We start from the raw sequence: 13,797 nt of genomic DNA on the forward strand, positions 1-13,797 counted from the left end.
GATTAGAGGCTGGTCTTTTCAGAAAAGCTTAAGAACGTTAATAATTGCCGTCAGGTTTTGGTAGGATTTAGTCTACAAATCTCAGTGTGGAAAGTGAAGGAGGACATCCAGGTACTGATCTTGCGCACTCCTTTATTGGAGTAATTACACTAATTTCAAGACTGTGGCTCCCATGAGAAAGCGTGGTTTGCACAGGGACTCAGCCCTGCACGTCCTGCTCTGGTCAGTCACTCACTTAAATAGAAGTTTTTTCTCCACTTGACTCCTTTGTCTAACTTTTTTTTCTTTTGCGTGTCATTTTTATGCCTAGATTATTTTCTCTGTGGGAACAGATTAAAACCGTTTGATCTTCCAACTTCACAAGGTTTGGGGAGGGACGACTATACAGGGCAGAGGGAGGGAGGACGAAGGAAGGAAGGAAGGAAGGAAGGAAGGGGTGTGTTGTTATGATAGAACTGGATAGTAGGAAAGATCAAGTATTTTGTCTGGTTTCCCTGGGAAACATGTCTTATCTGCATCTTAGTTGCTCTGTATGAAGTTACTACTAATGCTGATAAGTTTCACCATGGAAGAAAAATGAAGAAATGCTCTTTTGTGCTCCTATATGCTCTTGATAAAGCATGAAAAAACTATTTGTGCCTGGCATAATTAGTCCAATTATCCCACAGACCAGTCAATCTATGATTACAAGCACACATATCTTAAATCCTGCTTGTTGGGTTGCAAATACTAGAGAGATAAGGAGTTTGCTGTGATCTTGTTCATGCAAAGAACTTTGAATTGAAAGTGTAAATGCATAGTTGTCTAACAACTTAACAGCATTCATCTTGTTCTGTAAGGATGGGAGAAGTTACTCGACTCTCAAAATTCAGATATTTCTAGAGATTTAGGGGGTTCTGTTTAAAAGTTGCCATCACTTTGACTGGAACTTGACAGGAGCTCTTTTTTTAAGGCAATCCTGGTGCCTGGGCTGGGCAGGAAATGTCATGAAATGGCCCTTGCTAAGGCCATCAGAGCTCACTCTTTTACCTCTGGGCGTTGCCTAGGAGCAGAGTTGACAGAAACATGCTTAAGTTTACACAGCGGTTCAAAAGTGTTGAGTTTGGGCCTGATGTAAGTAAGGATTTGATCTGTTTGTCCACCAGACCTGTCCTATCTTCTCGTCCCAGCTGCAAGACTTCCCTGTCAGGGTAAGGACATACAACCTTTCTGCTGTATGTCTTTTTAGTGGAATCTTAATTCCCCATGTAAAAGTTACGGATCGGAGGATCATTTGTTCATTAAGACATCAGGTTGTATGGCATGATTCAGGAATCATAGAATCATAGAATGGTTAGGGTTGGAAGGGACCTTAAAAATCATCTAGTTCCATCTAGGAAGCTGGTCGGCTCACCCAAACCATGCTGTGCTGCATTACGGGCTTGCAGCGTAGGGATGCAATAGCAAACCCCATCAAGAGAAATCAGAGTAATGAGGATTTGACAGGATGCCTGTGTGAACATTTGTTGGTTATTAAATGTAAGCAATAGGGGCATTACCACCGGTGATGACAAGTGTATGGCAAAAATGCTGAATCTGGCAGAGGTCTTTGCTGGCATCTACAATGAGTTGCACTCATTTTAAAGGTGCCCTGAAAGATTCGCTGTCACTGGAGTACTTGGGTTCAACAAACAAGTTTGTGTTTAGCATTTCCTTTAAAAAAACTCTTGTTTAGGAAACATTAAAAGGCCTTGAGAGAGAGGGTCTATGGCCATAGAGAACCCAAAGGGGAATAAAAGACACTTTAGAGAAAAAAAATCCAGGAGCATCTTAGTTCCACTTCATCTTCACCAAACACAGACCTTCAAGTGCCTGTTTCGCTTCTGAAAGGGAGATTTAGCACTTAGAGCCAAGGCATTTAGGAATGCATGAGTGTAGCTGGGTGGGTTTTCAGAGACATCTGTGTAACTCGCCAGAGCTGTGTACTCTTCCACATCTGTGGCAGCTGAAATAGTTTCTAAAATTCCACCCTTCCTAGGTTTGATAAGGCCTGAGACCCAGGTTTTATAGCTAGGTTCAAGTATGGCAGGTTTTACTGGAGCTTTGTACACTTTGGAGAGACTCTGCTTTCAACTGCTATGTTGACATAAGCATACCCTTGATTACTGGATCATCTATGTTTATCTTAATGCATACTTTCTTTTAATAATTACCTTGTCCTTAGTGACGACTGATGACTTTAATAGTCTCTGTCTTGAGTAATAAGCATGCAAATGTGCTCGTATTTTGCTGAATCAAGACTTTTACCAGGCAAGCCTACACATTAAAGAAGTTGTTGCATGTGAATTTGCATTTTGGAGTAACTGGAGGCACGGGTATGACAAATAGAGCAGCAAACCCAGGGCGGTTTTCCTAGTCCATCACACAGGCCTGTTGTGGGAATATGTAATCCCTGTCACTGCAAGGCTTTGGTTTAGATTATAACGTGGCACAAGCCTGTCTTGCTGGTGAGGCAACGTCTGTCCGTGAGGGATGCAGCAAGACCTAGCCCAGAGGAGGAGACGGTGAAGCAGTGACCCCTGGGTTTGTTAGTGGTTGGGCAACCATCGGCTTTGATGCTGAAGCAGCAGGCACATTCCTCCCACGTTCAAAGCCCAGCGTTGCCTTTCTTAGTATCAAACCTCTTCAGTGTCGGTTTGCAAACCCCTGCCTTGGGTTTGCCTGTGGTCAGCGCACTGGGTCTCGGATCTTGCGGCTGCTCCCTGGGAAGGCTCTGCTAGCTGGCTGCGAGCAGCAGGCTGACTTCAGATTTGCAGCTCTACGGAGTGGGATGTGCCCATGCCCACATGAACTCCCTGAACTTGCCACGGAGCAGTGAGTTGTTGGGGTTTTTTTTTTCATGCCCATCACTAAACATGCCCCAGCAGCTCCCTGGAAGTGCCACGCATCTATAAATGCACATTTTGGTGCTCCCGGCCCTGCAGGAAGTGCACAGTGCTGGTTTCCAGCAGGCATTTACAGCACCCGAGGGCTCCCGTGGAGGGTTTGTCTCTCACGAGCCATTTCAGGACCCCCATTGCCATGGGGAGCTTGAATTTCTGTCTGCCTCAAGGAGACGTTTGTTTATCAAAACTCTGTTAAAGGGGCTATTATTCAAAATCCACTCTTACATTGGAAGGGAATTGCTTTCTATCTCTCCTTTTATCTCCAAACAAGTGCAGTCAGCAAAAGCAAAAAGTGAAAAACATGCACCCAAGAAGTTATATTTAGAAACTGGTTAGTCCGTATTTAACATTCCTGTCAGTGCTTACACTATTTTGCATGTCTGGACTGGTGTTAAATTAAATTAAATACATGCAAGCATGACATTTATTATTCTAGAGCTCAGCACATGAACGACAAAACTGCCTATCTAATTTCACTGCCACAAATCCTGGAGATGTGGCTTGAAATAGGATGTCCTTACGATTATCTGAACTTCTTCCTGCATTTCAGTAAATCATGGAAAGGTCAGCTCTGGGGGAAACTGAAAAATAACAGTTTCATAACAAGAGGCTGTTTTGCTTACCAGACTCGCTCAAGGGTCCAGCACAGAGTATCCTTGTGTGGAGGACACTCTGTAGTGGCTTTTTTAATGTACGTAAATAAGGGAAGTGAAGCTGCTTTTTGTGTGGGTTGGATCTGGTTTTGGCCACACACTCTCTGAGACTAGCTGGCTTCAGGACAACAACATGGGGAAGCCCAGGACTTTTCTAGGGAGGCAGTTGCAAATGTGGGCAAGGTGGAAATCTGCAGCCCCTTGCAGCCCCTTTTTTCTGGGGCTGAGCACGGAGCTCAGAGGAGCCTTATCTTCCCATCACAGCCCTGGGTAAGAGCACCCACCTGTCCTGCCATCACCACTCCTCTGTCCTGCCATCACCACTCCTCTAGTTAACCAAGAGCGTTTTTTCATGTGATCACACTATTTTGAAGACAGAGGTGCTGAGGCAGAGGGAACATGTAGCAGTGTGAACCCCATCCCACAATAAAGCACTCTTGGAGCGAGGTGGAGCACTCACCCTTCCCAAATCCCAATATAACTGTCAAACTACACTGTTCCCAGGCTCAGGAGAAAGAGGGAGTGAATAGTGTTTGCTTATCTTGGTTACAAAGTCAAAGCAACATGTTTTGGTTAAAAACAAGACTGTTTCAATGTTCAAAATCCTCCCCTCAACTTGGCACCTCTGCTTAAGGATAAAGTGGTTCACAGCGATAGCCAGGCTTTAGGCTTGCCATTTGTTTCTAATTACTGCTTTGAACAGCTCCATTGAAATTAAATACATGCAAGTGTAGCATTCCTTAAAGTTCAGTGTTTACTTAAAGAGTTTATTACTTATTTTTACTGGAATAATACAGAATATAGTGAGTAAGATGAACCTTTTCCCAACTGCATTCTCTGCAGAGAGCCACGGAAGGAAGGAAGGAGTATGAATACGTTTGAATGAAATTACAGCAAAGAGATTATTTTGCTTTCTAGACATCCGCACTGCCTGGACTTCACCCCTTCCTGGTCCAGCTGGGGAAGGCTTTCTGTGCTTCTCACCTCTCCATTGAGCCAGGAGGAGGTTAGGAGCACCCTGAGTTGGCAAGGGGAGATGTGGCAGGGGGTAGATGGAAGATGGCATCAACTCCAACTACCCCAGTGCAGAGGGAAGTATTGAGAGCAAGTTGGGGACATGTGGGAGGATCTAAAATTGTGAGGTTTGGGAGGACAGGCAGCGGGAGGTTTTGCAGCCCACAAGCTGGATGAAGGGTTGCGATTGTCCTGAGCCACAATTTCCACAAGGCTTTCTGCCCAGTCCACTCCTTGCTTAGATTAACAGCCATGGTGTTAGCAGGATCAGACTGATGCCGTGAGCAGTGCTGTAGGATCTGAGCAGCTCCCAGTGTCTCACTGTAGGAAGTGCTGCGCTAACCTTGGGGATTTAGGCTCTCCAGTAGTTACATCAATTTTCTTTGCATTGGACATTGATACACAGCTGATTGTTAGCCAAAGTAAAACATTCTTGAGTGATCTCAGTCCCTTTTCAAGGTAGGAAATGTGTTTTGTTTAACAGTCTGTTGGTTTAACTCCCTGACTAAATGGAGCAACTTAAGACCAAAAATCCCACTTCCTCTGTTGTAAATGTCTCAGCAAGACCTTGGGTGATGCCTGTACCCAGCCTTTGAGGAGCGGGCCAACAGTTTTTGCTGATTCAATTACTCCTTTCATTATTATGCCAACCCCACCACAGGAAGCATAAGGGGAAATAAGCAGCACTGGCAGAGTAACCCTGAAACTGGATCTTGTTCCTTTAGGGAAAGCAACATACCTCCACACTGGCGAAGTTATTGATGGCGTCGACATGCGGGCAGAAGTGGGGCTGCTGAGCCACAACGTCGTGGTGATGGGTGAGATGGAGGGGCAGTGCTATGAGTACAGCAGCAAGTTATGCTCCTTCTTTGATTTCGACACCTTTGGGGGACACATCAAGGTAGGGTTGGAGCCCTCTCCTTGCACTTTTCTCCGCCCAGCCACACCTTCACATACCAAGGAAGCCAGGATGCAGAAAGGGAAAAATCCTTCGTGTCAGCCACTGAGCAAACAGCCTTTCCCTAGAGTGCAGCAGCCCCACGCCCCTGCTGCTGCCTGTCCCTGGCTTTGAAGTGCACCTCACACCCCTGCAGACGTTGCTCAGCCAGCCAGGCTGACGCTCAACCCATCCAAGATACATTCTCCACACCCTGATCCTAGTTTTTCCCAGGTTCTGGTGGTGCTCAGCCCCAGGACTTTGATTTGAGCCCAGCTGACTGAAACTCATGGAAAACATTAAATGCAAACGGTGTTCCTTCTAAAATTAAGTCAAATGTAGCCATGGCAGCAGCAGTGGGATCACAGAGCAACCATGGTCCCCTTAGCCAACATGACCCTCTTCCCCTCACCCTGCATCCATAGCCTTCCTTCCACACAGTAAGTCTCTCTAGCAGTACAACCCTTCCTATCCCTGTATTCCCCTTCCTTCTTACCCTCAACAGTCTTTTATGTTTCTTGACTGATGTTCTGTTGCTCTCCAGATCGGTCTTGATTTTAAGGCTACCCATATTGAAGGTCTAGAATTGAAATACATGGGCCAGCAGACAATGGGACATTACCCAATTCACTTCCATATGGCTGGAGATGTGGATGAGAAAGGAGGCTACAACCCCCCAACGTACGTGAAGGATGTCTCCATTCACCATACCTTCTCCCGCTGTGTCACAGTCCATGGATCCAATGGTTTGCTGGTAAGAAACCCCAATGTCTGCCTTAGAGAGCAAGGCACCAGACAAAATATTTCCTCATAGCATGAATACAGCTTAATTATTGCAAGATTATGTGTTTTATTGTTAGAGCCAGTGTCTGACTCCTCTCCCCATCCTGATTATGTGGATATATATTCCAGGCATATTTCAACCTGCATTAGAAAGGAGGAGGCCAATGTGGCACTGAAGGCTGTGTGTGACTCAGAGCGGGCAGAGCTTTTGTCTGTGTGCAGCCATGTCTGCAGACCAGCCCATCTCTAATGAGTAGTTGGATCTATCTATAGACAGACAGCTTTCTATTTAAGGAGGATAATCAGAAGGTTTACGTGTGCTTCATCTTTCCTGTAATGAAGGTTTTGTTTGCAATGCTGTTTGCAACATTAGGCGCTCACAGAGCTCTGATTTGTCAGAGTACCTCTCCAAAACAAGATGTCCTTTAGGATAAATCTATAACATGACCTATGCTTCCCAGACAAGTTGCAGCACATCAGAGACGGTGAGAACATGTTCAGATTCTCCCCAGGTGCTGCCTTCTTTGGGGTAAGCTTGCAAAGGGAGAACAGTGCTACCCTACTGAGCATCCTGGAGACTGGCACATAACCCCAAAAGGCTCTCCTCACCGGTACCCCATCTCCAATGGCTTCTTCTTACCCATATTTGGGAAATATGCAGAAATCTATCCCCAAAGCAGGGCTGCTGAAGGTGTTAAATAAACACCAGGTTTCACTAGACAACTTTTCCACAAGTATGAAGTCTGAAATGCCAAGGTGTCTGTAGGCAAAGGGCTCTCACCCATTCAGTGAGATGGCGGTGTGTTGCAAAAGGACGAGTGTATCCAGTCCTGAAGAGGAGCATTTGTACAGTCAAGAGCCCTGCTACCATATATAACAGAGTTTTAAGAGAATGTGCATCATTGGCAGCTGTAACCTGCATGGTCACTGTGCATAAGGAGCTCGTATCCATGCCGCTGTTGCCAAGTTAGCATACCATTTCATAGCAGGAGCCTGTAAGAATCCATTTCCCTTGAACTTATTTGGGGAATAGCATTTGCTTTCAGAGCCTAGCTAAGACATGATTTTTGCCCTTTACTTGCTGATGAATTCTTCCTCTTCTACTGCCTGTAAGATGAAGCACATGGAGGGCACATGGAGCACATCTTACAGGCTTCCTTTTGGCAAGGATGGCAGGCTACAATCTCTAAAAGTGGCAACATTGGGAGGAGAAGTCACAGGCATAATTAAAATGCACAGAAGTTGAAGAGAAGGCATTGAAATTGTAGCTCCAGAAGCAGAGCAGCTTTTATCTGCTATTTATGAATCTGAGGTTTTGGGGTTTGACCTCTATCCCTCTAAGTTTATAACATGATCCTAAAAAACTATCCAGTGAACATGGCTTCTGAAAAAAAAAAAAAAGACATTCTGCTATATAAATCACCTAAGGCATTTAGGGTCATCTGGTATCCTCTCGATTCGAAGCCAACAGTACAAGGGCTCAGTGTACGATTGATGTGCGGGGTGGAAGGGCAGCGTTATGGGACTCATTTGTCACACCGTCATGGGCTGTTACCAACAGCACCATGAACGCAATCTCTGGCTGCAGAGAGGTTGCACAGCTGTGGAGCTGCAGGTCAGCTGAAGCTCTGCTTCTGGATCTGAGGCGAGATCTTCACTCCCTGTCGAATAATGCTTGCCAAACTGAACACCCAGAGCCTGGCATTTTTCTTTATGGTCGGAGGGATGGGTTCATATAGAACATTTGGAAATAGATCTCTCTCTTGTTCTTTCTACAACTGACAGCTGTGCCATGGAGGATCCGTGGCATAGGGATTCATGTGCTCAGGGTCTTCCAGCCAAGATGGCATGATGAAATTTAGCCAAGCAGATGTAGCTGATGAAAGCAGTTAGATTCTCTTGCTGTTACTCAACATCCACAACTCCCTAAATGACTGTGCTTTGCCTCTGTGACGTCACCCAAGAGAAATCTTAGAATTTAGGACATACAATCTAAAACATTAGTCAAGCATTTAGTCTCTGTTGGCTATAGTTTATCAAAATGTGTGAATACTAAACTCAACTCATAACACTTGACCTTTTTTTTATTTTAACCATTTAATTATTGCTGACAGCTGAAAAAGAAAGCCCCAGTAAAATAAAGCAAACTGACCAAGTTTGCTCAGTTGCATCACAGAAGGCATTCTGCCGAGGTTGCATCATTTAAATGTTGTTTCACTGCTCTGTGATAAACATCTGTAGTCAAGCAGTTCCATCCCTTGATTCATCAGGTGATCCCACCACAATCACCTCATCTGCTGTTTTCCTTCCTTTCCTCTTCCTTCTTCCCCAGATATATTCACAAACACTCACATGGGTCTCTGATGAGCGCAATGGTTATTCTATACATTTCCTAGTTGCCTATTATCTTCTTTACTTGGGCAACACTACCTGTTTCTACAGGCATAAACAACATGTGCAAACAGCGATCAGCTCCCTCATTCCCCAGGTAACATTCATCCCCTCTGAGATCAGGTAGATCCAAAGCATACTTTGCTGAGGGAAAACTTGACTTGATGATGCGCACTAACCACACCGGAAACAGCCGTACAAAGAAACTAGCCGGCCTTTTAAACCTCAGCAAGCACAGCTCTTGACGATGTCCTTAACGTTAGGTCATCGGTTTCCAAGGGGCTTCTTGCATGACTGTGGTTGAGTATCTGTGCAAGTGCTTTAACAAGTGGGAGAGGGGCATCAGCTATTTTTAGCCATCATTAAAGCAGGCTGGTAATTTACACACAGACTTCCCTGCTTGCTTTGCTATCACTTTACTCATGTCACTTCAGAGATATTCACACGGGAAACACTCAGAGAAAAGACTATCCAGTTGTTCCTGATGACAGGAATGTTTTTCTGTGGGTCTGTACAGTGTGCTAAAAGTCACTATCTCACTTCCAGTGATGGGCTATTCTGCACTTGTCCACAAGTTCCTATTCTCTGGAAGGCACAGAAGGTCTTTCTGGAAACAAATCTGTAGAAATTATTTTCCCACCATAATTATTGTTTGAAAATGCAATAATTACCCAACATTTTCTTTAATACCATAAAACCACATAGTTATACCACTGTAGTCCCAGAGATGAAACTTTAATTCCCACTCTCTCCACTGGATCCCAGTTTGCAAGGTAGAATAGAAACAGCCATTCATGAAGGAAATAAAATGGAGGGCAATAAACAGCCTGGCAGGATCCAGGAGGGAGCTGTACTTCATGGAATGAGAGATTGTGCTGTCTAACTGCTTCAGTGGTAGCTGCTTTTAGAAATCCAGCTGAACTACACATCAGTTGTTTTACCATGAGGGGCATTATCTGGCCATATATTACTCATGGTTAAAGTGAGATTATAGACTACTAGGAAGGTTTTAATCAAATAAATATTTAAATCCATTGGAAAACTGATTTTGGAACAGGCATCTCGTTTGCTATCAAAGCATTTCAGTACTGGGCTTGTGCATGAAAACATGCACAGGAAGCTAAGTCAGAGCCGACCGAGAGATGAGATACGGGGAAAGCAATTAATCAAGCAGAGGGTGACAAATACATTAGGGACCAGGCCCTTGGCTGATAACTCCGTGTTGTTCTGTGGGCCCTCAGGTGTGAGTTAGGAGCACAATGGGTGTTTACTGGCTCTGAGCCCCTCTGACAGTGCACACGCCCCACTCTGCTTCACTCCTCTCCCTCCGTATCGGGAGATGCATTCCCCTGCGATGTTGCTCCCCAGCTTTGGTCTGGTCACTACAGGTTTTCATGTCCCACTCCTCGTGCTGTGCTCTGCTGGCTGCAAAGAGGTATGGTTATACGAAGTGGGTAACATTTCTCTAAGGAAACCTTTTCCACCATCTAAATGTTGCAGCACCATTACTTATGTGTCTTTCCAATATTGCTGTTGTGTGAGGGAAAGCCAATAGGTTTTGGTGGCAGTTTCTATGCAATTCTGACAACACTGTGGTTAAAAGACTTCCTCTACCTTTTGGAAAACTTATTCCAAAGATAGCTCACTCTCCTGAAATGTTCGTCTATCTTGTAAACCTTTACATTTACGAGGCTGGGACATCTCATTCTTCCAAGGAGGACCTACCTGTTCAGCCTAATGCATATGTTTTACACCTAAATAAAGAAGCCTCAACCTTGAAAAAGCTATCAACTAATTAGATCGGGGAAGTTAGCAGTGAATTTTGGTGAGGTAGCTTAAAGGAATGCAGCACTTCGCAGGGCATTTTAGCTGTGTTTAGTTTACTGTGATGACTCACATTCAGCGATTTCAGTATTTACACTGGAGCATGGATGATACATAATAGATGTGTGCACAGATGTAAGCTTGTAATAGATTTGGCAAGCAAAGTGTTCTTATGTGAAAACAGATTTGTAATCATTTCAACACTAGTCCTGGGATTTTATTGTAAATTGGTGCTCCTTGCCTTGAGAATGAGACATGAAGATGTCTCGGGCCTGTTTGCAAAAGTAATTCAGGCGCTTGAGCACCCAAGTATTTCAGTGACACCATAAAGAATAAGTCTTCTGTCCAGTTTAATATTGTCTTTTGTCCCTTGGCAATTGTTGTTTCATCAGACACATTCGTAGGAACACACTGGTGCCAGGCTAAGCTCTGCCAGGCAGGTTTCCTAAGTCCAAGGTGGTTGGTGGATGACGGCAGATGTGAAGAGCAAGGGGAGAACCCAGGAGAGCCAGAACTTCACCTGGCTGGTGGAGACCTAAAATTAATTTTCCATATCCCACACATATCCACTAACAACTGTCTTGTTGGACACTGTGTGTCTGAGGGTTGTTGTTTGCCAGCCAGTCCTAGCCTTAGGCTTCAAATTCACATATCTGCTCCTGAAATTGTTTTTTCAGATCTTTCAGTGGGATGATGGGTATTGTTCTGTCCATCACAAAGGTGTCCTCATGTTAACAACATTCAAACCAAAACCAGAACAGCACTGATTAACACCAGCTGATTTGTCTCATGGTCAAGCTTCTGTCAACAACTTGGAAAAAAGGATCAGGTCGAGCCTAAAACAAGCCAGCCTGTCTGGAAAACAACTCGCCGCCTCTCTGATAGCCTGAAAAAATATTTTTTCAGCTCAGCTGCATTTTTCAGGTGCATTTTATGTAGCTGCTCCTGTAACTCCACATGAAGATGAATGAGCCCAGATGTGATTTGAATATCTACCATCTTCCATTCTTACCCCATCCTGTGTTTTTTCCAGCCTCATGCTAAGATTTCACGGGCAGACAAAAGATTGGAATGAGCATTTCCTAGGTGATGACAAATCCTAATTAAATTTAAGAGTTGGAATTATTGCTCAGACTATAAGGTCTTAAGAGCAGAGAGTGATCTTGCTGTTGTTTATGCTTATACACCCTGAGTTCAAGAGAGTACTGAGGTTCCTATGTGCCATTGCTGTAAAGTTTCTTCTTCTTACGCAGTGGCTGAAGCATGAAACCTGAACACTGACCTTTGTTTTGCACATGCAGGTGAAGGATGTTGTGGGTTATGATGCACTGGGCCACTGCTTCTTTACGGAGGATGGACCAGAAGAGCGCAACACATTTGATCACTGCCTTGGACTGCTTGTTAAACCCAGCACCCTGCTCCCCTCTGACCGAGACAGTAGGATGTGCAAGCTGATCACAGAGGGTGCTTACCCAGGGTACATCCCAAAACCCAGGCAGGACTGTAGGTGAGTGGGAGCCTTCATTTACTTCTTTCTTTTCTTTGCAGGGCTTAGCCATAAAATGACTACATTATGTGTTGTAGTCCTCTCTAAAGATCTGCACTGCATGCCCTAAAAGTTGTGAGAGCAGTCTCCTCTGGATCTTTATACTTGTGCTATTCAGATGCCAACACACTTAGGGTGTATTTTTCATTTTTAGCATGAAGTCAACTGAGGTGGTTGCTCCCTCAGATATGGAAAATCTCTCTTTTAGAATCTTGACCCCAATGGCTCAGCAAAAAGTTGCTGAGTTCAGAATGGGCTGGGTTCTAACATTTGTGCTCATGTCAAGTGGTGGCAGATTTTGAAAATACTTCCATTAATTCAGACATCATTATGTGTGAAGAACGGATGCTGCTTAATGACACAGCGTTGGCTGTATTCATTTGGCACAGTCTACCCAAACAGTGGAGTGAAACCAAAATAATACAATAAATGCAGTTTAGCACAGAATTGGGACTTGATGATAAAAGATCAAAGACTGTGTATGCCCTTTGGATCTCTAATAGTCTGTCTATACATGAGCCCATGAAAATGTTTCCATGAGAACTTCTCAAAACTTCTATTTGCCACAAACACTGTATTAAACTTGAAAAATGCCGAATGCCTTTCATCTCCCTTTTTGCAAGATCCTTTCCTCTAAGTGTCCTTGCAAATCTGCCAGCTAAGGTTTAGATGAGGATTATAAAAGTATTTGCAATAAGAAGGGATTTTACATGTTCTTTTTGACGTTCTGTTGCCTTGCGGAAAATAAATCAGGTGAAGTATAGAGGAAGCAGAAATAGCTTGGTCACACAATTAAGCATTAGAATTTTTTCTTAGAGGAATTAATTAGCAGTAATTTTTAAGCACAGGGTAGAGAAATGCCAATCACAAATACTGTCGTTGTTGTTGACCTTGTCATAAGGCAGGGTATGGATTCATTGAGCTCCTGAAGGCCATTCTAGCCCTCCTCTCCATGATTTTCCAGCTTTTTTTCTGCCCAGAAATCAAGATACACAACCTAGGAATATGTTTTCATTGCTAATTACTGGCTGTTCAGAAAACTTACTCATTTTGATGCATATCAGGCAGCTAATCTTGTTCCTTTTTCTTCCTATATCCCCCCCCCAACTCTTCTTGAGTAAACTCTAAACTCTTAAAGTAAAACCTGTGTGCTTAGCAGCTAGGCAAGCAGATCCTCAGCTGTAGTCCAGGGAACATAGCAAGTGGTCTTGAGAAAATCTGTGGAACCATGATCTTTTCAGAGCATTTGCCATTAAAAGCTGGATGTCCAGCTTGCCTTTGAGAGTTTACAATTGATGGTGGATCATCTTGAGGACAAGACCCCTGTGCAACATAACGGGAGGTCTTCCATGGTGAAGATTTGTCTTGAGATCACTTGTTTTGATGCTGTGTTGAACTGCTGGGAGGCAGGAACACTTCTGCTTGTAGTCCAGATTTTCCTCCAGGATTTTATTCCACTTTATTTTGGGGGAAATGCCTACACTAACAAAACCCCTAAATTTCTGACACACAAAAAATTGACGAGAAAGCCTCTGGAGCCAGACTTCCATCCTGAAAATGAGACAGTTAGAAGCTGATTGATGCCTAACAACTAAAACTCTTCTGAGGATTTCTTTTATTTGGAAATTCTCTCAGTCTGCTGAGACTATATCAGTATCACCCATTCTGTCCTCAGAACGAACTGGGGTTTTGTCCAAAGAAACATATTTTTAGCTTTTTACTTTG

The 13,797-nt window shown here is 44.0% G+C and overlaps 1 protein-coding gene across 2 annotated transcripts in view; it reads left to right on the top strand.

Annotated features, from left to right (window-relative positions):
• Positions 1-13,797, top strand: part of CEMIP (cell migration inducing protein, hyaluronan binding) — a 53,039-nt gene that overhangs the window by 17,951 nt on the left and 21,291 nt on the right. For both annotated transcript variants that reach the window (XM_010153141.1, XM_010153142.1), the window contains exons 11-13: positions 5,317-5,492; positions 6,073-6,282; positions 11,828-12,033. In XM_010153141.1, the coding sequence (XP_010151443.1) occupies positions 5,317-5,492; positions 6,073-6,282; positions 11,828-12,033 (592 nt within the window). The remainder of the gene's footprint in view (positions 1-5,316; positions 5,493-6,072; positions 6,283-11,827; positions 12,034-13,797) is intronic.

Source organism: Eurypyga helias, unplaced genomic scaffold, assembly GCF_000690775.1.
Source record: "Eurypyga helias isolate BGI_N326 unplaced genomic scaffold, ASM69077v1 scaffold15736, whole genome shotgun sequence".
In the NCBI taxonomy this organism is placed as follows: domain Eukaryota; kingdom Metazoa; phylum Chordata; class Aves; order Eurypygiformes; family Eurypygidae; genus Eurypyga; species Eurypyga helias.